The sequence below is a fragment of the Leptonotus elevatus genome, chromosome 5, assembly GCF_054856555.1.
Source record: "Leptonotus elevatus isolate MCC_2025b chromosome 5, RoL_Lele_1.0, whole genome shotgun sequence".
NCBI classification, from domain to species: domain Eukaryota; kingdom Metazoa; phylum Chordata; class Actinopteri; order Syngnathiformes; family Syngnathidae; genus Leptonotus; species Leptonotus elevatus.
Window position 1 is genome coordinate 25,234,699 of NC_141243.1, and position 24,863 is coordinate 25,259,561.

The following is a 24,863-nucleotide window of genomic DNA, read 5'->3' on the forward strand; positions in this document are numbered from 1 at the left end:
TGAAAGTAAACAAACAACAGTGTTTTTTGTTTGTTTGTTTTTTACACCAGGGCCACAACCACACAAGAGACAGCACTCGTGGTCAGGGGCGGACTGGCCCACGGGGGTATCGGGGATCTCCCCGGTGGGCCGCCGGTCCGGAGGGCTGGTGAGCCAGGCTACCCTTTCAAAGAAAATTTTAAAAGAAAAAAGATCGGCACCAGTGGCGTGAGCAGGGACTGACTGACCATTGGGGATTTGGGAAAAATTCTGTTCGGTCCGTTTTTGTTATTATTATTATTATTATGATGCGCCCCTTGTGTTTTACAATACACATATACATATTTTAAGGAAATATATGCACAGTCAGCCCACTACTTTATAAATACAGGCTGACTCGCCTAGACGCGAAAGCCACAACAAGTCCCCAACGGCCGCGCAGCCGAGCTCGCCGGCCGCCACTTGCGAAGAGCACACACACGGCTGACGCCTGGCGGAGTGACTCGTCCAAGTCACAAAAGTAAGTTTTTGCACTTTATACAGTATTAGTTTGCTGTTTCGCAGTTTTGTGTTATCTTGAAATGTTAATTTCCATGTATGAGTGCCCTTTGCACCAAAGTAAAAAGTAACAGTATGTGGTTATTGATTTGTTTATTCAAACCCTATATACGACGGCGTATTAGGGCTACGTATAAATATATATTTTTTTAGAGGGCGGGGGCAATATTCTGAGAAAAAAACTGGCAAATTTGGCAAATTTCTGAGAAAAAGCTCGTAAATTTGCAAGTTTATAAAGTGGCAGATTTGTGGGGGAAAAACTCACAAACTTAGGAGAAATACACTCTTTGAAGCGTTGGGTACGGTCAGCGACAAAGACGCCTCGCTTTGCGAAGGTCCACACCCTGAGGATCAAGCATTTAAGTTAATTTGTTAACATAAAATATATTTACTTGTACATTTATGTTTCCAAAATTATCATTTACACATTCATACATATTGTTATTTTTTTGTACAAGTACCTAAATTGATGTGTCGAATCTGCTGCTCTCTGTCATTCACTTGCATTTACCTAAAGTATGCTAGCTTCTGATTGATTCATGTTAGTCAGCTGATAAGGGATCAGGAAGTGTCGTCGCTCTAGCTGCCGTGTATGATGAGTAAAGTTTAGATTTGAATGAATCTGTCTCCATCCTTTTCATTTTATAAACAGTGTCCCATTAACCACCAACAAATCCAATAGCCCCGCTACGTGTATTTGTTGTATGTTTTTGAAAATTTTCTTGCAAATTTGCCAGTTTATAAACTCGCAAATCTGCCACTTAATAAACTTGCAAATTTACCACTTTAAAAGTGCAAGTTTTTTTCCCCCAGAATATTTACCCACCTCTACAGTAAAAGACATGCACACATTTTGGTCTTATATCAAATATCAAAAGGCATTTCATGATTAGAAAGTCCCATGTAGCCCCTTGGCAGCACTGACAAAAAAGAATTGCACTCCTCCATCATTTAAGCTTTCCATCCATGTTCTAGTGCATGTGTTGCAGACCCCAGAGCATGATGACGGTGAAGGGTAGTTTGACAGAACACAAGGTCTGCTGCATGGTACGCTCTTCCTGAGAAGGCGACTGGTTTGTCTCTGACATGCTCCATTTCATAGAACATGACCTTCAGGCAATAGCAATAGCAAATAAGATGTCTGGCACATTACAATTGTGCAACATACAGTTGTGTTGCTCATCCCATAAATGCATGTCACGTCTAAATTGAGTATGATTTAAAAGTGAAATTGACAGGTTATCAAATGGTATGAAGTATATCAGAAAATAAACATTTCCCAAGCATGGTACATATTCCTACCGTTTTCTTGTTTATATTTATTCAAAATAACCAGAACGCATATGTCAAAGGCACAATCATTTGAGATAATTAAATTGACCCTACCATTGATTTTACTGTCAAAGTTCTGAAAAGAAAGGTTAATTCCTTTCGCTTAAGTGCAAATTATCAGAGGCTGTTCAACTGTTACATGTGGCTGCTTTTGTCTCAGAAAGTTTGGTCCTTTTGAGAGGACTCCTTTAATATAAAGTGTATATATCCCCACAGAGACTTGAATAAGGATAAACACATATTCAAGACAGTCTGATGAAACAATGTCTGGCAGAAATTTAGCTGCAAACATTGTCTGTCGGAATCAGACAATATGTGTAAACAATTTATTAATTTTGATCCTCCATGAGATTAGTCATCAGATCACTTCTGGGTGTGCAACAACCCAATAATTGACAGCACAGTCCTGCCGCCACACAAAAATGCCATGCTTTTGGAAAAGTGTCCATGCAGAAGAAAATAAACCATATTGCAGAAAATTGCTTTACACATTACGATGACTGAAGCATGGTGAGAAATGAAAATAAGCTCCTCAGGTAACCTAAAGGAAAGTAAATTCAATGACAAAACTCTCCATATAAAAGTTGATTTTAGCAAGTTAGCATAAATTCTTGTAAGAAATTGAAACATAACCTGACAATACAAGCTGCTCATCCTGCATAAATATTGTGCAACAGTGATGTATGTATTTGTATTAAAGTATGGGAATATAAGGCCCTGCTTTTCTGCATCCTTTTTAGTTCTGTACATGCTCCAATTCTTAAGTGATCTTAAAATTTCCTCAGATTGTGGCTTGATAAGGAACAATTTTATTGATATTCAAAAAGAATAAGAAGGTTTCCAAGATAAGCCGGGGTTCCCTTGTGCTCGACAAAAAAATCCATTCAGTCTCCTGTTTTTCTTGAATTTTTTTGTTCTCAACGCCAACCTTTTTCTTCATGGCAGGTTTTGCAAAATATCATCAAGTGACTCCCGGGCCGTGAGTTTGAGACGCCTGCCCTACAATTTATTAGTAAAATATACACCTTTTAAAGTGTACCTGTGTTGCTCAGAAGTATATATATATATATATATATATATATATATATATATATATATATATATATATATATATATATATATATATATATATATATATATATATAAAAGAAACCCCTTCGCTCCCGACTGTTTTACTGGATTTGACTGATTTTGGAAGGCTCAAAAAATATTGTGTTCTATTACTATAAAAACATGGAACCCACCAAAAGAAAGATTACAGGGTATATTTATCTGTTTCTGTTTTGCAGCGCAGAGCTAAAGTGAGCTAAAGTTCTCGGCCGCTAACTAGTGTTGTTCCGATACTGATATCGGCACAGGCCCCGATACAGTGGTATCGGTGAGTACTAACAAGTAACGAGTCTCTTCTTTCATCAGGAAAAAAATATATTTGTATATGTTTCCGTTTTGCAGCAATTAGCATTAGAATATAGCTAAGTTTCATCATTAATCACAAACTTGTTGAAAACACTGGAAAACTAGCTTTTCACAACATGGCCCTGGCTGATCTCTTATACTCTGCTCCTACCTGCTGGCCGTTTTTTGTACAACTACTATTGCTTTAAGCGACCTTTTCAGACCAGAAGCTGTATCAGTCTTCTGTATAGCTAAAAAAAACAACAACATATAAATATGTTTTTTGGAGTGAAGGACACATTATGAAAAAAAATTATGGGTTTGAATGAGTTAAGAAAATCTGCATCCAAACTAGGGGTAGGGAAAAAAATCGATATTGCAATATATTGTTGTGCTCTCTGTTGCAATGAATATATCAATACACTAACGGCAGTATCTGTATTTTATGACGGCACACCAGCGCAACGCACATGATGGATTTACCCCATCATTCAGACATGTCAATGAAGCTGGAAACATACTCAACGTTTTTCGACGTGTTGGCTTATATGTCGAAGTTTTTATTTAAATTACATATTATCTACCAACATTTTCACAATGCCATCCTGAAAGTATATTAAATCGCTAATTCAGGATGCTAAGAGACCACTAGTTAATTTCACCGTCCTTGTATGATACATACGCTACACGCCGCCAGACGTTAGTGGCTAGCATCTAATGTTAGCATTAATGCCTGGCTGGTACGGTGGCCCTGAAATGCAAAAAAGGGCTGGCAACAATGAGTGACACCTACCTGGCTTTCTTTCTTTACTTTTTCAATATCCTGGGCCTACGCTACTTTGTAATTCACTCTCCATGTTTAAAGGAAGGGAATGTGCCTTACATTGCACTTTGTCTTTTTCATTATTATATATATATATATATTTTTAAAAGATAATAGAACTTTGTCTTTTTTTCATAAAACACTTTTTCCAATAAATAAAACCATTCAACTCAAAATGTCAAATATTGACATTTAGATTTTAGGAAAACAACTTTAAGCCATTAATACCTTGTTATTTTATATATGGGCCAAATAAGAATGCATCTGTCTCTTATTGCACTTTAAGTTGTGTTCCTAAATCCTATGCGACCAAATTGGACATTTCGGGTTGATTTTTATTATTATTATTATTTAATGGGCAAAAGTGTTTTATAAAATAAATCAATTATCTTGTTTTGTTTTCTGATCTAAAAAAAAATTTGATCTGTGACTCAAATCCGAACCGTGACTTTTGTAATCCTTTGCTGTCACCGTCAGTACTTAATCTTAATAGTTTGTGGGGGCGCTAATCCCTAAATGGTGGTAAAGTAGGCAGAAGCAGTGGCGAAGAACTGGTGTCTAGACACTATTGGCGAAGGATAGTCGTCAAGTTTACTACACATACTGAATATCGTGCTATGTCTTTGAGAACATTTCTGACAATATATCGAGTATCGTAGAGACCGTGATATTACTGTTATTGTGGGCCATATATCATCACAGTATCGAATCGTGATTTACCCGTATCGTCCCACCCCTAATTCAAACGGGTTTTTTGTTACATTGGTTGTTTTAGGTTGTATTGTACCAGCTCAGTGGCCTAGTGTTAGAGTGTCTGCCCTGAGACTAGGAGTTAGTGGGTTCAATCATACCAAACACTGTAAAAATGGGACCCATTTGCCTCCCTTCTTGTCACTCAGCATAAAAGGTTGGAATTGGGGGGTTAGATCACCAAATGATTCCCGAGTGCGGCCCCTGCGGCTGCTCACCGCTCCCTAAGATGATGGGTCAAATGCGGAGAACGAATTTCATCCCATTTAGGTGGTTGTGATAATCGGTTGTACTTTAACTTTAAATCAAGCTTATAATAGCTACCAGAACGTATTTGTCGAGACACCATGACAGCTATTGCTCGCGGCCAAACTTGCCAGCAAGGAGCAAAGCCGTGACATCACCATATTGATGCCTTCTTAAAATAATCGCCCATGTCATTTTTTCATATGTTTCAGAAAACACAAAAAAAATAATCATTTGCATATAGAGGAGATGATTTAGGCAAAAAAATAGTTTTTGAAAAAAAAAACGACATAGGCGATTATTTTAAGAGCGTGACATATTGAAAGCCACCTGGGCTTAGCCATCTCCTTTAATACAATTTGGCATTTTTTGACGAATCTGAGTCATTCTCGCAACTCTTCACAGTCAATACTGATGGAAGGACAGAGGTGTTGTACGCGCACAAAGTAATTTCCCGTCGTATGCAAGCCGGAAGCGTGTCTGTCGGATCAGGTTATATCATTTCCAGTTAGATAAATAATAATGATAAATACATATCCGAGTCTAGAAGGCAGATTTAAATCCATAGGGAAGCGATCTGGTTTATCACTCAATAGTAACTAATGGGTCAAATGATGGCCTGTCAACGTGGTGACGGCACATCCGCCCCAACATTGGCAAGGGCATTACAATTGCAGAGGTTGTACCACTTACAGTAGTCCAGTTGCCTTTAGATCTTAATTGTGTAGCTTACGAGGCAAACAAATTCCCAACATACACTTTCAAAAGTATTTGAGGAAAGTTTTCACGAAATGTGGAGGCTGTTATTGCCACCAAGGCAAGACCAACCCTATATAATTTTTCATTTTCAGTTTCTTAAGGCTTTAAAAGGAACCCCGACTGTCATGACAAGTTTGCTTTATATTATTTATTTGGTTGGTACTAACATAACTATGAGATACATTTTTCAAAAATCATTTCCAGTTTAATACATTTTGTAGAAACTTTATTTGGATGTACGCCGCCATTGTTATTTAGGTTGCAACGCATTCAGTGCGTAGTGATGTAAAATGACAGCTCGCTCGCTGATGTGATATATAAAGAAAACAAGGTAAGCCTCCGTTACGTTAAAGTGACGATCAAAACTCTTGAATGTGACTTGTGAATGACGAGAGCACGGCGTGGGGGAGGGTCACCTCCCGATCGCATGTTGTTTATTTAGGAACACTACGGGGCTTAACTTGCTTTCTTTCAAGGCGTTTCACTTTGCTCGGCAGAGAGCCTGCTGCCATTCCACGTCACTACGTACTGAATGCCTTGCGACGTAAATAACAATGGTGGCGTACGTCCAAATAAAGTTTCAACAAAATGTATTAAACAGGAAATGATGTTTGAAAAATGAATCTCATAGTTATGTTAGTAAAACCAAATCAATAATATAGAGCAAACTTGTCATTACAGTTGCCATTCCTTTTAAGGCAAGATGTCCTACCTGTTTCCCCGTATGGCATTTTTTGTTATTTTACAAAAAAGAAAATAAAATAAAAGTAAAATTATCTTTACAAATGAAAAGAGTGCAAGCTACATTGAGTCTATATTAATGGTGTACCCAAAAAGCTTCAGTTTATTGCAGGTTCATGCGACTTGCTAGTCATTTAAAGGAAGAGTGGTCCTGCCAGGAGGCTAAGTGAGTGCTACACTTGACATTAGTGACGCCACCACTCAGACCACTCTGCTTGAAAGGCCATTGAGGAAAGTTAATCTCACCTACGCTCTTCCCACGTGTCAATGATTCAAACAAAAAACGCAAAAGAGCACTGCATGTTGAACAACTGGACAAATTGTTTATGTCATGATAGCTGCACTTTAAGTCCATGTAAAATCCTTTACAATCAATATATGTCAGAAATTCAATCAGCTGCGATATACTAAAGGTGAAATTGAACCTAGATTTTATAAATAGCTTCTTCTTTTTTTCTGGAAACTGCCTGCGTAAAAAGTGGATGAACAGCCTTCTAAAGTCATGTCATAAATGCCGTTTCATTTTTATAACTTTCCTTTATATATATATATATATATATATGTATATATAGATAGATATATAGATAGATATATATCTTGAGATTTCTTTCTAGATCAAGACACAAACTATCAGTAAGCATGTTGCTGTTAGTGTGGTTCTTAGTAGGGTTGTAACGATATTAAAGAAATCACAATATGAACCTCACGATATAATCATTATCACAATATTGTGGGGAGGTTGGCGATATAAAAAAAAGCTCACAATAATGTGTAAAAACTCGCGATATTGTAAATATATAAATACATTTAATTTAATTTAACAAAAGCTCATATTGGGGGAAAGAGGACAATATCGTGTTTGTATTCATAATAACAGCAGTGACGGAGAAGTTGACATGTGTTCCTATTGGCTTAGCGGCACAAAGCATCATGGTCTATGTAGTTCACAATGTTGTGTTTGGCTAAAGCGGGCCAAAAGGAATGTTTGGGGTTTTTTGACGGCATTGTTGAAAAATATTTGATTGTATGACTGATTTCGATGAGTGATAAAGTGGCCTAAACATTCCTAATTAAAAGTAAACTGCACTAATAAACTAACCACTCACATTTTTAATGGATGTGCTGCTTTTAATATCGTGACATGATGACAATGAAATTGGGACACTTTTAATATCACGATATTGCCACTAATGTTGCATCAATTGTTTTTAGTAAGATTTTTTTTTATTTAACCGGCCAATTAATTAGTTTTTTTTGTGTCATTATGTACAGTGCTCAGTGTAAATGAGTACATCCCCTTTGAAAAGTAACATTCTAAACAATATCTCAATGAATACAAAAACAATTTCCAAAATGTTGACAAGACCAAGTATAATATACATCTGGTTAACTTATAAACTGAAAGTAAGGTTAATAATATAAATTAGATTACACATTTGTCAGTTTTACTCAAATAAGGGTGATGCAAAAATGAGTACACCCCTCAACAAAAATGACTAAATCTAGTACTTTGTATGGCCTCCATGATTTTTAATCACAGCACAGCATCTAGGCATGGGATGAACAAGCTGGCAACATTTTGTTGCATCAATCTTTTCCCATTCTTCAAGAATGGCCTATTTAAGAGACTGATGCTCAACTCTTTAGAATTCCCCATAGGTGTTCAATTGGGTTCAGATCAGGAAACATACTTGGCCACTGAATCACTTTTACCCGGTTCTTCTTCAGAAATCCAACTTAGATGTGTGCTTAGGATCATTATCATGTTGATCAAGTGTACGACGACCAAGGGCATGGAGTGATGGCAGCATCTTTCCTTTCAGTATTAAGCAATACAGCTGTGAATTCATGATGCCATTAATGAAATTCAGCTCCCCGACACCAGCAGTACTCATGCAAACCTACGAGGACACTGCCACCACCATGTTTCACTGTAGGCACTATGCATTTTTCCTTGTATTCCTCACCACGCCATACAGTTTTGAAGCCATCAGTTAAAAAAACTTTTATCTTGGTCTCATCACTCCAGAGTACAGAGTCCCAGTAGTCTTCATCTTTGTTAGCATGCGCCCTGGCAAACTCTAGGCGCGCGTTTTTGTGCCTGGGCTTTAGGAGAGGCTTCCTCTGTGGACGGCACCCATGCATGCCATTCCTCTGCAGTGCACGTCGTATTGTGTCACGGGAAATAGTCAGCCCAGTTTAGCTTTCTATTTCTTTAGATAACTGCAGCGAACTTACATGTTGATTTTCTTCCACCCTTCTCATCAGAAGACGCTGCTGTTGAGTTGTTAACATCCGTGAACAACCTGGACGTCTCTGTAAGATGGTTGCAGTTCCATCTTTTTGTACCACTTTTGCTACAGTATTCTGACTTATAAGTAAAGCAATTGATCTATTATAGATCTTGTGATATTTCTCTTCCAGTTGGTGCCATTGCTAACAGCATGAAATGGGAAACTGTTTTCTTTAAGTAACACCCCATTTATAGTCAACTGTCTGCTTGACACCTGTGTAATGAATTATGAGACTCACCTAGAGGTTTCTAGTCTAAAATTTTGGCTTTTTTGGCTTTGCTCCAGAGACGTTCTGTGGGGTGTACTCATTTTTGCATCACCCTAATTTGAGTAAAACTAAAAAAAATTGTTCTCTAATTTTTATTATTAACCTTACTTTCATGTTATAAATTAAACAGATGTTATATAAATTTAGTCTGGTCATCATTTTGGAAATTGTTTTTGACTTCATTGACATATTTAAAGTTTTATCTTTTGAAGGGGGTGTACTCATTTATGCTGAGCACTGTATATGTATGAAGGTTAAAGAGCTCTCTCTTAATTCCTATATACAGTATACTACTGCTATATAGTATTTACTACTTCTAGGCAAATCACCTTTTAGTAGTATTAACTTTAATAGTTACATTTACATTTCTCACATTAGATCAGAGGTGGGCATCGAGAGCTCCGCGGAGTCCTGCAGGTTTTGCATGTTGCCCTTCTCCAACACAGCTGATATATGATCAGCTCATCAGCAAGCTCTGCATAACCTGATAACGATCCTGTTGATTGGAATTAGCTTGTGTTGGAAGTGAGAAACCTCCAAAACCTGAAGGACTCAGGCCCTCGAGGACCGAGATTGCCCACCTCTGCATCAGATGAATGTAGCCTACTATTTTGCTATAGAGAACTGGCAAATGTTTCTCACACCTGGCAAGTTACAGTCCTGGCATGGTTAGTGTAGCAGATCACAAATCCTCTTTTTAAGTTATTTGTTGGAGCTGATGGGCACGCTCTTTCCAAATGATCACTGCTAAACAGTTATGTTTGTGTTAAAGGTGATCTGAATAATCCAAATCATGATGTACTGTTTACATTCAAGAAAAGTAATTCAAGATTTAGATTGAGGTGGCCATTTGAACAGGTTTCATCACTTACAAACATTCTTCACTTCCCACAACATTTAGACCTCTTCACAAATTCACTGAATATAAATCTACAATGTATTTTTGGTTACCGCCTCCCTTTAAAAAAACAATCTCTAGAAATCTCTGCACTATACATAAGTGTTAAGTTTTCACAATGTCATAAAATCAGGTATCGTGTTTTTGTGTGTGTGTGAAAAATCTGTATCTACTTACCAGTGTTCGGAAGCACCAGGCGTCCTCCAGGTTGACCAAACACACCAGTGGTCCTCAGTTGCGCTTTACTGGTGCTCAAAGGTCCATTGAAGGTGAGCAGACCTTTTTTGCATCTGTCTATTGAGCTGCAGTAATCCCGGCCCAGGTCCCGTGGGAAGGTCTCAACAGGTTCTTTGGCATGGAACTCGGCCCGCTCCGCCACACCATAGACCATAAACGAGCTCTGCACTTTCACCTTTATGTCTGGCAAGGGGTCAAAAAGCTCTTTGTCTGCACCATCCTGGAAACACAGGGAAGTGCTGTAGGTGCGCCCCACAGTTAAGTCTGGTGGAATAGAGGAGTTGAGAAGCAGTGGGTTTCCTGCAAAGATTAAGATAGATAAAGGCACCCAATCAGCTAAACATGGGAAAACTGAATTGTGTGAATGCCAAGACACAATACTGCATAATGGGTTGAAATGTATTTGGGGCAATAATCAGGTCCAAAAAGTAAAAACCCTGCCACAGTTTGGCTTTAGTGCCACGTGCTAACTAGCTAGCTCCCTAGCAGGTAAACAACCACCTGCAAAGCTAGCTAGGGACTTGGGGCTAAAGCCAAACTGTGGCAGGGTTTTTACTTTCTGGACCTGGATTTGCCACCTCTGGGAATAAACAAGTAACTTTTTCAGTATAGGGCAGTTTATTGGTTGAGAATATCCTCAGAAAGAAACCATTGTTCCAATTGCTGTCCGTGGATGTGATGCCGGTGGTGTATGGTAGCAGAAACACAACAACAAAACAAATCGTGGCAGATCAGGACATGAAACCACATGAGCGTTTAGGGAGGTGTGTACGAGACTGAGCCGGTGGGTGGCAAAGGGACTACGTCACAGTCCACAAGTGACGTAGCAACTGACTTTTTGACGTAGTAACTGACTTCTTGTGTAATGAGAACGTTTTTTGCCCCAAATTCAAGCTTTCAATTAGGGGTGTTAGAAAAAAGCGATTCGGCAATATATCGCGATATTACAGCGCGCAATTCTCGAATCGATTCAATTTGTGGCCGAATACATTTTTAAACATCAATTTTTTTATGGGAATATTCAACAAAACGTCTTACTTAGGGTTAGGATTCACATATTAAGCATGGAAGAATGTTATATTAATGGAACATTAAGCCTTAATATTTTATTTCAGTGCTGTTCAAACATGAAACAGACTGCAACCTGAATTTTCAGATAAATCAATACATTTTCAAACAAATCTTACAGTGTACATGTACAAGTTCACTGCTTAGTATTTTCTAAATTTGAGTAAAAAATAATAATAATAATCGCAATAATCAATTTATAGATTTGTATCGGGATTAATCTGTATCGAATCGAATCGTGACCTATAAATCGTGATACGAATCGAATCGCCAGGTACTAGGCAATTCACACCCCTACTTTCAATAGACACGCAAACAAATGTCAGAATAATGACCAGGACATGTAGACAGCATTAGTTGACACCAGTTTACACAGTTTATCAGCAAAAAAAAAATAAAGTTGATGGAGAAGTGTTTCTGCCTGATTATGTCAGTAAAAAGTAGCACGTTCAACCAGAAGATCATTATTGCTCTAATTTTGTGTAAACTGCAATATTAACTTTAGCTTAACCTACTATTAATCTGACTTGAAGATGCATTGTTGCACTTTGAATTTGCTTTTTAATATACAGCCAATGAAGTCGTCACTAGTCACTATATGTACCGGTAATCATATTTCAGATACATCACATATCTATTATTAAAATGTAATCAAATCAAATCGGAACTCCGCCCCAAAAAATAAAAAAATAAATAAAAATAAATAAATGCTGCTCTCAGTTAATCCCTTTCCTGCTCAATGCTCCTAGTGAGCATATTTTCACACTAACTTGGTTACTTTAGCTTGCTAAGCAGGGCTGTGATGTACAGTATTAACTAACCAACTTTTATTTCAGATCCATGACAACACATCACTGTATTGACACACATATTTGAGGAAATTGTATTACACAATAATTAATACTGAAAAAGCTCTCAGATGAGATAACACAAATCAGAAGTGTCCGAAATAAAACCAAATAAGATCAACATTTGTTGTTTTAGCAAAAGCTACACCAAACCATAAAATATAAAGAAACAAATATATTGTGAGACATCAAATCATATTTTTATGTAAACATTTCTGGATCCCCTCTTGCAATATTGACCCCCAAAAATCATGTTGACATCCCAATCTCTTCCAAAGATCCTCTGCAGTTTAGCAGTCGATCTTGAGCACCAATTGAAATCAAATGTTCAAGCAGGCAATGAGCAAATCTGAGGTAAAGGAACACAACGCGGACAGAAGGTCCAGGGCTCTGAGCCATGGCTAAAGTGTAAGATTTAATTACCTAGCACACACAGCTTGATCTTCATAATCCATCTGCTGCAGTCAGTTCCTCTGGATACCCGGCTGACCTACTGAAGGACAGGGGGGAGACAGCGGGAGGCCAGGAGGGGTCGAGGTGGCTGCTATTTAAATGAGGGGAGCTCCCGGTGTGCACCTGAGAGCCTGCAGAGCGGTCTTCATCTGTGGTCATTAGATGTGACCATGCTGCCAAGCAAGGTGCCGAGTGCACCACATCGATCTGGCAGACTCAGACACATGTGCTGCCCCCCCTGCCCCCTGCCAAAATAGCTGTGAAGTCACTGAGTCCTTGATGCACAGCTGTCGCCTCGCAAGGGGTAAGGGCGGGCAAGTCTAATGTTGGTTTATATTCATGAAAATCATCAATTATCGATGATTTGGGATTTTGAGGTGTTTTTTGCTTCAAAGACTGGAATTTTTTTTTAAATAGTAATTTGTATTTTATTAGTAGATAATTGATTATCGTTGATTATTCTTTTATGTTCAATCTTGAGATAAAGCTATTTCTGTGTTTCTTTTGACAGGGTTTTTCCTGGCTCAAATTGAGGCAGAGTTGGTATCACCCTAACTATGATTGGTGACTACCGATACCAGGTATCGGTGCCAATACCAGTCTTATTTTAAAGTATCTGTACTCACGGCGGTAACCAATACCGCGGCCGTTTTACGATCAGGGACAAGAAATAAGAAATTCCATCAATACAAAGATGCCATTAACTTCATGCAACTTTAAGGAAATATCATATATTGGGATATATAGGTATTTCTTTAAGAACATCTGTGATTTATGGGTGGGGAATTTTATTTACTAGTGGTATCGATATTTGGTATCAGTAGCGGTGACTACTCAAGAGTTGCGTATCGGTCGGGAAAAAAGTGGTCCAACATCCCTAATCCTGACCATGCGCCATGACGTGCATTTATTTTGTAAATCCAACTGACTTGCTTTCATTTTTTACAGGCAACATATAATAATTAATTTTTTTAATAATAAGAATATAACTATTATCATGTTAAAGCATTCATTCTTTATTAGTCACTTAGGCTGTAGGTGGTGAGCAAATAAGGTGGAGGTGGCCACCTCTGAATTTTGTATACAGGAAAAACGCTGTTTTTAGTGTACAAGTTTAGTATTTGCAGAGATCTAGGATCATCATTATCATGCTTTCTAGGGCAGGGTTTGAAAAAAATCGAATAATCGATATTGAATCGATTTTCCTTTTAGAGCTTGATGGATTCATAAACTCATGAATCGATTAATTTAATATCTATTTTCCCCATAAATTCACAAGAAAATTTAATTTTGAAGGCCTTTTTGTGTATCTTACTATTTTCTAGAAATTTACTGTTCACGTGAATACTATCCTGGCGTCCACTATAACAAATGAAAACATGTTCTTATGAAAAGAGTCAAAATCAGTACAAAATAAATAAATTAATTGCCAAGCAGAAAAAATGCGTATCTGAAGAGGTTAAAAGTATTTTTTTTACATTTATGAAAGAAATATTATTGTACTTTAAGAAAATTCTGAATCTTTTATATTTATAATCATTGAATTAGAATTATGAAAATATTTTCATCTCATCCTTGCTGATGTCAATGTTTGTGTAACACGTATTACTTTCATTAATCAACTAAATAATTTAAAAAGTTACTGCCTCCGCAAAATTTTATTTGGAATTTAATGTTTGTGCAGTTTTTATCATGTCCTTGATATTTAAGAAAAATTGACGTAACTGAACTCTTGTGAATCGAAATCGAGTCAATTCCGCAAATTAGAATCAATACTCAGCAGTGATGTCTGGTCGGTGCTGGATTTCACTTTCCTTTCTTTTCTTTGATCCTTCCTCGGGTCTCCTGACAACCTCACGACTCTTGCTGGATTCTGAAGTATTCGGTTTAGGTGAACGGTATGGGATTTTTAATAGGTTTTCGGTGAATTAATGAGTACACACTCACATGCACGCACACATGCACACCCACACTCACACATGCACATACTCACGCACATACTCGCGCACCTACACAAAAAAAGGATCAATACTCAGCCCTAATACTTCCTGAGAGAATTTGAATAATACATGTATAATGCTATGGAAGCGTATTACATTCACTTGGAAAAAAACAACTGTTTTTCTGACTAATTATTTTTGTTATTTTGTTTTTTTGTGTAATTGTTGTTTTTTTCTGATGATTTTTTTCTGTTTTACTGCATATTTTTTCTGTCATAACAAAAAATTCATAATGTCATAAAAGTTTAAAAAAAAAGAAAAAAAAAGAAAAAAGCTACCCAAAAAAAATAGAAAAACAGTTGTTGTTTTTTCAAGTGAATGCAATACACTTCCATATAATGCATATCAAAAATGAGACATTACGATACAGAAGAACCTATTCTGTATTTCTGTTAAAAAAACTGACACTTCATGCAAACTTAAACAATGCATGTATAATTTCTAAGAAGTCTATGTTGGCAGTGGCATATTCCACCTTCCCTGCCAGAGCTGCAGTCAAGTGGACATTAGCTCTCTGTAGCTGACATTCGATCAGAGCTGAATTTCTCCCCTCCGGTCGAGTGGAGACCAATCTGATTATCGCTTGCGTGTGCATCTTTAAGAACGGCGCAGCGAAAATGGAATGGCAGTGGTGGGACGAGAGAAGTAAATGAAATGTACCTCAGGTTGAATACCTTGAGGGATAGATTTGGAATTGAGCCTCTGATTAAAAATCACTCACAGGGAGAAATAATGTGCAGAGACAGGTTTAGGTCCAAAGACTCATTCAGCACCAGGGCCTGTTGTAAGCAGTCTTATCTGAGGGGGCAGTCAGAAATGTCGAGTTTTGTGGCTGAGCAACATATTAGCAAGAGGCTAATAAATAGCCGAAAGCCGACTGTCACTCTCATCATGCCCTCATAGAAATCGGTCTACCTTTTCCGTTTCTCTTCTTTTCTTTTTCTAAACTGGCCACCCGATGCCTTCCTTTCAGTTGTACTTTTGATACATCATCTTCATTTAATTAAGTCTGGAAATCATAGCCTGCTAACACCGTCTGTTCACCGTTCACAATCAACCGCAGTCACGTGACGTAAACAAGTTTGTCTATCCTAGCCCGCTCCCTCTCTGCAGTCGCTCAACTTCTGATTTGAGGGGGCAAGACATTTATTTGAGGGAGCGGTGCCCCCTCTTGCCCCATTCAGCCCTCTGCCTTATATTTGCTCTGATAGCAAAGAGCCATCCGAAAGCATTTAGGGACTGTTCAAAAATATTTTTGCTTTTAAATAAAGCTCCTGGTTTCCACTTAATTAATGCTGTTTGATTTTTTTTGTTTTTCAGGTGCATTCAAGGTGCATTTTGATGGCAGAAAGAGGCTATTAGGAAATGCATTAACATAATTCTCCAGTGCAAACTTGGCTTTTAATAAGAGAAAATGTGGAAGCATGCCACATTTGGCCTAGCTGATGGAGTAGAAAATGGAAAGGAGTGATTGTGGTCAGTGGAGGGCACAGCAGGCAGGCTCTGGGGGGAGCTGGCCTATTTAAATAGGATTGATGACCTGCTGAATGTGGACCTGGCGCACATCACCTCCCACACTAAGCTCACTTATCCCCTCAGATGTTAGCGATTCCATGCGTAAGAGTGCATTGCCCATTTCCAGCATGCCTATCTCATGCTTTGACCCAGAAGTGTCAGGTACAGTATGCCTCTGAATAGTCTCATTCATCCACATCATTTAATTCGCAAGAGACCGAATCGACAATCACAACTGGACTGTTCTGGTAGCCTTAGGTGATATACAGTATTATGGAACAGTGTAACAATTTGACAAAACAATTTGGCAAACTATTTACAAATGTGTCCAACTGTGGTACTATTTACAATTGTGTGGATGTTTCAACTACACAGTTTTTCTTTTTGTGTGGTTTATTGTGTAAAACTCCCCTGCGTGCAAGGGGACGCAGCAGGATTTGCACCACAGATTAGTTTCACTGCGATTGCCCCTTCGCGTGCAGACCCTACAACACTTTCTTGCCGGCCTTTTTTTCCGGGGAGTAGCAGGTATATACTGCAGTGTGTGTTTGGCCATGTTGTCATCAAGTCTACTCTCAGGATCATGATACGGTGACCTGGTGTTACGTCTGGCTTCCTCATGTCCTTCAGTTCCTATACCGGGTGGTAAGAGATGTTCTGATCCATCTTATCCACTCCATTCATGGTGGCATCGTAGTCCAGAACCAGTGTCTTCTCCGTGATCAGACTGTACCCACTCCTCCGATGAATATGCATTGGACTCGCGGTACTCTTCATCGTCCGATTGAACGTCCGCCTGTGCAGAAGTGCTCGGTTGTGCACCAAGTTTTCCGCTGTTAGCATCGCTAGCCGGTGAGGCTTTACAACGTGATCGAAGCCGCCGCGTCAACGCTTCCAACTTCGGCGTCAACCTCGGAGTCACCATCATCATCATCAATGTGCTCTTTAGCATTGGTCGATGCTTTTCGTCTTTGAAAAAAATGCTCAAGCGTGAGCTGCTTGCAACTGGTCGCCATTTTCGCTTCCTCAGCCATTCTCCCCTCAACACTCTAGCTCCGCCTCACGTCTTCTACTACTGACTCCTATCCGATCTTGTCCAAAGAGAGTCATCACTGCCATCTAATGCCCATAAATAGTCATTATACTAACTCGATCTGCTTGATACTTTCAGCACAGCTGGCCAAGGCTTTCCTCCACCCGTTTCCAAAAAAAACCCCAAAAAACATAGTGAACCTCTTTTAACGTCTTTGGCGGCACTCATTTGGATTTTACTAAACGTTATTAAACGTTTTTGGCGGTCAAAGAGTTAAAAGCAGCACATCTGTTAAAAATGTTTTACATTTGTACAGTTCTAGCACCCTCTGGTGGTTAGTTTTTCAGTGCAGTTTAATTTTCAAATGGCATGTTTTGGCCCTTCTATGTTTAAAATCCAAATTCTTGTGAATCGAGTCAATATGTTGAGGAACTCAATGTGTGTGTGCATTAGCAAGTAAGTGTCACAATATTAAGTTATATTAGGGATTGAATGTTGTTTATGTGCATTGCTGTTATGTACAAACGCACAATATTGTGCTTTTTTTTTAGTATGAGCTCTCTTTTTTTTTACAATATCGTGACATTTTTTTATATCGCCATCCTTCCCATAATATCGTAATAATTATTCTACCATGAGGTTCATATCGTGATATCGTATTGCGATGTTTGGATATCGTTACATCCCTAGTCATTAATAATATTTGGGTTTTGAAAGGCCGTGTACATACACAAAAAACTGAATATGCTCTATTTTTTATAAAATTGGATAAACCCCCTGGGTTACTCCTTTTCCAAAACTGAACACTTTGCATATCGTGGTATCTCAATTGAATGGAATGTTCATTTGTGTTCTGGACATGCTCTACTTGCAAGGAATCTTGGTCTACAGTACAGGAAAATACATGCATGCATGGCAGCCTTCTTATGTTGCCACTCACTAAGCGAGCCTAACTTGACTACACTGATGTCGCCGTGGTGTTTTTTTCACGTTATTTTCTGTCTCCACAGCAAAAATATCACTGTGTGCGTATATACACATACGTGTGTGTGTCTATACAAGTCTGTGTGTCTAGCGTGTAACCCACAGGAACTACACACGCAGAAGTAAACAAACATGGAGTAACTCAGACGCAGCACAGCAGCACACTTTTGGAGCGTGCAGGAAATGACAACTTTATTAGTTATGGTGAGTGACATGAATATAATGTCTTATGTTGACCTTGGAAAGTTAACTCATTCACTTACAGCTATTTTCACTGAAGCAACCCCCTTCGCTCCCGGCTGTTTTACTGGAGTTTGACTGATTTTGCAAGGCCCACAGAATATTGCTATAAAAAACATGGAACCTACCAAAAGAAAGATTAGAATCTCTTCTTTCATCAGGAAAAAAAAGTATATTTGTATCTGTTTCAGTTTTGCAGCAATTAGTATTAGATTATAGCTAAGTTTCATCATTATTCACATTCCTGTTGATAATTTTGGCAAAAAGAGCTTGTTGCAACATGGCCCTGGCTGATCTCGTATACTCTGCTGCCATCTGCTGGCCGTCTTTTGTAATAACAAAATTGCTTTAAGCTACCTCTTCATGTCTGAAGCTGCATCAAATCCTTCTGTTTGCTCTTGAATAAAAAAAAAACCCACTGAAAACATATAAATACGTTTTTGGGAGTGAAAAAACAAAGTATAAAAAACACATTTACACATTTTTGGGTTTGAATGAGTTAAAAGTGTAAATAATGTCTATTTAATGACGTTGCGGTTTCGTTTGGGATATGTATACGAGAGTACCTCTGTCGCTCACACATTATCTCAAATGTTTCAGAAACTTGAATTTTGCCCTTAACCTGAATATTGACTGCATGATTGTAAACATAGTCATAGTTGGGTTACTACAGCAACACTATGTGCAAGCCTGTTTGGATAAGAGGTAAAACATCTTCTAAAACAAGCGGAACACTCCAGGTGTAATCGAGTCAAGAATGTCAGGTAAAGTAACACAAATGTCTGTCGCAGTGCTTGATGGGACATCAGCAGTCGCTTCTCTCACATGCTTTATTGCTGTCCGCAACAAAAATACAGCTGATGTTAACTGTCTCAAATGCCACACATTTATCCATCAATAGTTTGTCCCAGTGCAATCCAATGGAAGAGATTGGTTGCCTCTCAACCGAATGTGTGGTCTGTGTGGGACAGTTTGGCATGGGGCATGCATCTCTCTGAAATTGATTACCTCCCATTACACAATAACGGGAACAGATATGTAAAAACGGGTTATTTCACTGTTATGGAAGTATGAATCCAAAGCAGATTGAGGGAGGCTTACACAGCACACTGCTCAATGCAGATAAATGCCATCAATCATGAGCGAGGCTATGCAACAGAGGTCTTTGATGATGATGATGCTTTCTTTGGCTTTGGAGCAGCTGTCTCATGTCAGGGTGCACTTCAGAAGAAGAATATTCAGGTACATCACTGTGCTATTGTTACCTTTAGATAGTATTCACTGACGTCATGGGATCGCGAGTCCGCCCCTCATCGTGGGTCAACTTTCCAGCGGACTCAGCTGTGTTTCAACTGTGTTTACACCGAATGTTCTTTTGTTATTGATGAATGTCAGCCCCAGCTTCCTCTAACGTTACTTGTGTAAGCAAGACGTATAGCTCAACACTCCTTGCAGAATCTCGGGTCATTTTTAAACCAAGCCAGTTCCCCGATCACGCTAGCTACTAGCATGTTACAACAAAAACAACATTCATTACTTATTTTTCGTACACTTGAACAACAACTTCAACTTTTGGGCTGCTGGGAAAGGAAAATAAGAGACCTTAAGGAGGGTATTTGGAGAGATCTCAAAATTGAACATGTTGACCACCAGATCTATTTTCACCCAGAGCTAGCCACGGCTAGCGCCTCACATATATGACGATCGCATTATGGTAAAAGCATTTTTACCATCTTACAATGACACTTACCTTAATCAAAATGGTCAGAACATTTTCAATTCCAGACACTTCTTTGTCTGTTCCCATTCGACATTCCATGAACCCATGAACAGCACACAATGTGGAGCAAAGGACGTCATACGAATCTAGAAACTTCGTTTCACATCTTTGTTTGCCCTATTTTTGCACCCGTGAATGGCACACGTGTGCATCATTGTGAAGTGGTTTGTGAAAATCCGGAATGAATGAACAAATGAATGAATCAAAGTAACTAGTAGTTAACAACATAAGCACTCCTCAGCATTTGTTTGCGTTGTCTTGCTGGCCGCAATTGTTTACCACAAAATTGTCTGACCGGCCAAATGGCTGCCGGGTCGATAGGTGGGGGTCGATGACGCCAAGTGAATGCTATGTACCCTTAAAGGTACTCCTATTTGACTTTTAAATCCTGGGAACATACAAATATGTCCATTTGAATACAATAATTAGCCTTGTGTTACACAAGTCTAGATTGCATTTTGGGGCATAATATATTGAACCCGACGACACCACTTGTTCTGACAGTGTTCGCTCACCTTGTCTGGTGGTCTTGAAGTTGAAAGACTGGAACCCTCCGGCAAGCGCAGACGAATCAATGACATCTACGCCGTACTCACTCTGGTTCTTCCTGTACAGCATGATGGCCACGACCAATATGCCCACAGCAATAATACCAGCTCCCAAGCCGGAGTACAGAGCCACGTCATTGGAACTGTCCATACCTAGCACACACACAAATAGCAGTTGAGACAAACTTTTCTCTTGCTAAAGTAAATTGCATGTACAAGTTATAGTATATTAGAGAAGCTGTAGAATGGGAAAAGAATGATAAGGTGGAGCAAACCCAATTGATTTTGCAGCACAGCTGCTTCAATTTTAATTTGTTGCATGCCATACTGAATCAGTTAACATGGAATATGATAAGCCCAAAACCCTTGAGACCCACTGGATTAGACCCAATACCGATATATATGTAACTAGGAAGGTAATTAGAGCTAATGCGGGTAGAAGCAAAGGAATATAAAAGGTGGATGAATACAATATAGTGCTCACATATAAGCTTAATGTAACCACTACTCCATTGTTCAAGAAATGAGTCGTCATACAGTAAATTTTACTCTAATGAAATCAGTCAAGCTAACATCTGACAATTGAACGACTTAGTCAGGCAAACTCCTGCAAGTGATTGAAAGACACGGGGAGGAGGACAGCCCTGCAAATTGGTCAATTTAGCTTGTTTGCAAAAAAATTAAAGCCGATTAATCCACTACAACATAACACATGTCCACTTGTCACAACCAATACATCTCCCAGCTTAAAGTAGAAACACAGCTGTGATGTTGTGGCTGTCATAAAGTCAGAGCACTGAAAAATTATGGAATACGTAATGAGCACCTGCTGGCTTTGAACTAAGATGCTCAGATCAAGGTGAACTAAATGGTGGCAATTTGTTTCTCATTTCATCATTAAGTCAATGCAGTACAGCAATGTTCCGACACTAGCCTGTGAATTCTGTGAAATACGGCTGGAAGTTGGTAAGATAAAGAAAAAAAAAATCCGCTGGGAACTCACTTTGAGGTTTAACGTCATGTAGCAGCTTTCGATCTGCAAAGACAGAGAGATAGAATAAGATGAAGAGGGAAAGTGGTGATTAAAGTCCAAGTCTCTAAGAAGTGACTAGTTTAGTGAAGTTACTCTGACAGTTGAGTTCACAGACGATGCTTTCTCCTTGCATCAGAGATGAAACTGGTGAAAGTCCAATGTTTACAATTGGCTCAGAGGGGGTAACTCAAGTCCAAAAACTAGTTTGTATCATGTAAGACAGGCGGTTAGTTGCATATACTGAATACACAATTCAGTTGAAAAAGTATTCCAGGACAGTCCTTTATTCTTATTCTTATTATATACGAAACAAGCAAAATTAAGAAAACGGCTACAGACTACACTAGTTCGTATAACCGAAAGAGGCACACAGGTTTGCCCAACAAGTCCACATGTGGACTTTTGTGAATTGTCATTCAACCATTTTCTGGTTGGCTCCGAAAGTGCAGGCCTGGTTTATACAGCTCAGTCACTCCCAGTACAATTGAAACAGGGACTTGGCTCATATTGCTGACACTAAGTCAAACTCATTTTCTGGCATTGGACACCACCAATGTTGGACTCATTGAAAAAAAAAAAACATCTTACAGCCTGCAGGATGAGTGCTGATCAGAGGTGGGTAGAGTAGCCCAAAAAATTATTCAAGTAAGAGTAGTGTTACTTCAGAATAATATTACTCAAGTATAAGTAAAAAGTAGTCATTAACAAAATCACTCAAGTACAAGTAAAAAAGTATTCGCTGAAAAGAATACTCAAGTACTCAGCATAAAGTCAGATTTATTTTTAACTCATTCACTCCCAGCCATTTTCACTGAAGCAACCCCCTTCGCTCCCGGCTATTTTACTGGACTTTGACTGATATTGCAAGGTCCACAGAATATCCAGTTCTATTTCTATAAAAACATGGAACCTACCAAAAGAAAGATTTTAGTCTCTTCATTCCGCAGGAAAAAAAAGTATACTTGTATCTGCTTCAGTTTTGCAGCAATTATCATTAGAATATACCTATGTTTCATCATTATTCACAAACCTGATGAGAACACTGGCAAAAAGAGCTTGTTGCAACATGGCGCTGTCTTTCTTATACTCTGCTGCCACCTGCTGGCTGTTTTTCTGTAGTAACTAGTACCACCGTTGTTTTAACGACCCTTTCATGTCAGAAGCTGTATCAAAGCCTTCTGTATGCTCTAGCATGAAAAAAAAAACATTAAACAAAAAAAGTATAAATATGTTTTGGGGAGTGCAGGACAGTATTGAAAAAACTATTTATTTATTTATTTTTCTGAGAAAAAGAAAAAATGATTTATAATTTTTGGGTTTGAATGAGTTAAAAACAATGTCATCAGACAGACAAAGCATAACATTATGGGAAAATTCTGGCATTTTCAAATTATAAAATAAAAAATAACTTTTTGAGCTCGAACAACAGTGCAAGCAGACACGTTAGCCCAGGCATGCACATTCCATTCACAAATTGTGACGTAACTTGATGCTGCCTTCCAGTCTAATCACCATAAGTAGCAGTTTCTTAAAGCGAAAGCACTAAGATGTCATCAGTTGACTTTTTCGGGTTCTCACCATGCCTGCCAGTCCTCAACCAGGGCTGCATTTCCTGTATTTACGCAATGTGTCCACGGAAATGCTCCCACACAGTCAGTCAAACGGAGCGCTTACCAAAGTCTCACAACAACATTTACAGATTTTGGAACTTGATGCACACAAAAGGCACATTTCATTATTAGGCGCGCTGCCGATTATTGAGAAAATTTAAGACTTTTAAGTGCGCCTTATGGCCATAAAACTATGGTAAATCTAATGTATGAAATGGGGATAACGACTCCAGTGAAGCCCAATGTAGCGGAGTAAGAGTCGCGTTTCTTCCTCACACATCTACTCAAGTAAATGTAACAGAGTAAATATAAGTCGTTACTACCCACCTCTGATGCTGAGATTATTATTATTCAACATGGTTTTACCCAACACTTATTTCCAATCAAGTCTGAAAATTTGCCTGGAGTGCGTAGGAAGATGATGATGATGATGATGAAGATGATGATAATGACTGGAGAGATGATAGAAGATAACAGCTGATCACGCAGAGCAGTGAGAAAGGGCTTACTCTGAATACATTGTCCATCTGTGCAATTCTCAGTGGCCTCTGAGCTCCCTTCACAGATCTTGCCTCTGTGTTTGGGTACTGGGGAGTTGCACTCTCGACTTCGCTGTCTGTCACACTGGCTGTTGCATATGGTCCATTCACTCCATAGATCCCAGCCTCCATCGACTGCAACACAAGGACATTCATGATCAGCCAACACAGCAGCGCAAAACTTGAGTTTTCCGGGTATTCTACTGCAGTACATGAAAACAGAGGCAGCTCAAACACGTCACCAGGGAGTCATGTTCTGCCCAAATTAACTAGTAGCATGTATCTTGTTTTCTGGATCATCACACTCATGATGCATGGGTCATTGCAATATGGCTTCATGTGTTTTCTAAATGCATGGACTGCGTTTCAAATGTGTTTTCGAATGGAATTGAGGTTACACTTTTATTTAAAGTCTTATACTTGTACAATGTGGGTAGGCCTAAGAATTTTTGGTGGATTTGGAAAGACATGCAGGACAAACAAAGTAGCTCAAAAACATAAAAACTCTGAGTAAATTGATTTTTGTGAAAATGCACCAAATGAGCCCTTGCACTTAACTCATTCACTCCCAGCCATTTTCACTGAAGCAATCACCTTCTCCCGGCTGTTTTACTGGATTTGGACAGATTTTGCAAGACCCACAGAATATTGTATTCCATTGCTATAAAAACATGGAATCTACCATAAGAAAGATTTGAGTCTCTTCTTACATCAGGAAAAAAAAGTATATTTCTATCTGTTTCCGTTTTGCAGCAATTAGCATTAGTTAGCATAGCTAAGTTTCATTATTATTCACAAATCTGTTTAAAACTGTGGGGGAAAGAGCTTGTTGCAACATGGCCCTGGTCGGTTTCTTATACTCTGCTGCCACCTGCTGGCCGTTTTTGTAATATTTACCATTGCTTTAAGTGTTCTCTTCAGTTCAGAGGCTG

At 38.7% G+C, this 24,863-nt stretch overlaps 1 protein-coding gene across 4 annotated transcripts in view; it reads right to left on the bottom strand.

Moving 5' to 3' along the window:
• Positions 1-24,863, bottom strand: part of unc5db (unc-5 netrin receptor Db) — a 302,793-nt gene that overhangs the window by 72,475 nt on the left and 205,455 nt on the right. For 3 of the 4 annotated variants that reach the window (XM_086076348.1, XM_086076347.1, XM_086076345.1), the window contains exons 7-10: positions 23,902-24,066; positions 21,753-21,785; positions 20,717-20,902; positions 10,221-10,580 (exon numbers count right to left, since the gene is read on the bottom strand). In XM_086076348.1, coding sequence (XP_085932474.1) covers positions 10,221-10,580; positions 20,717-20,902; positions 21,753-21,785; positions 23,902-24,066 — 744 coding nt within the window. The remainder of the gene's footprint in view (positions 1-10,220; positions 10,581-20,716; positions 20,903-21,752; positions 21,786-23,901; positions 24,067-24,863) is intronic. The other variant, XM_086076346.1, reaches the window with a different exon arrangement.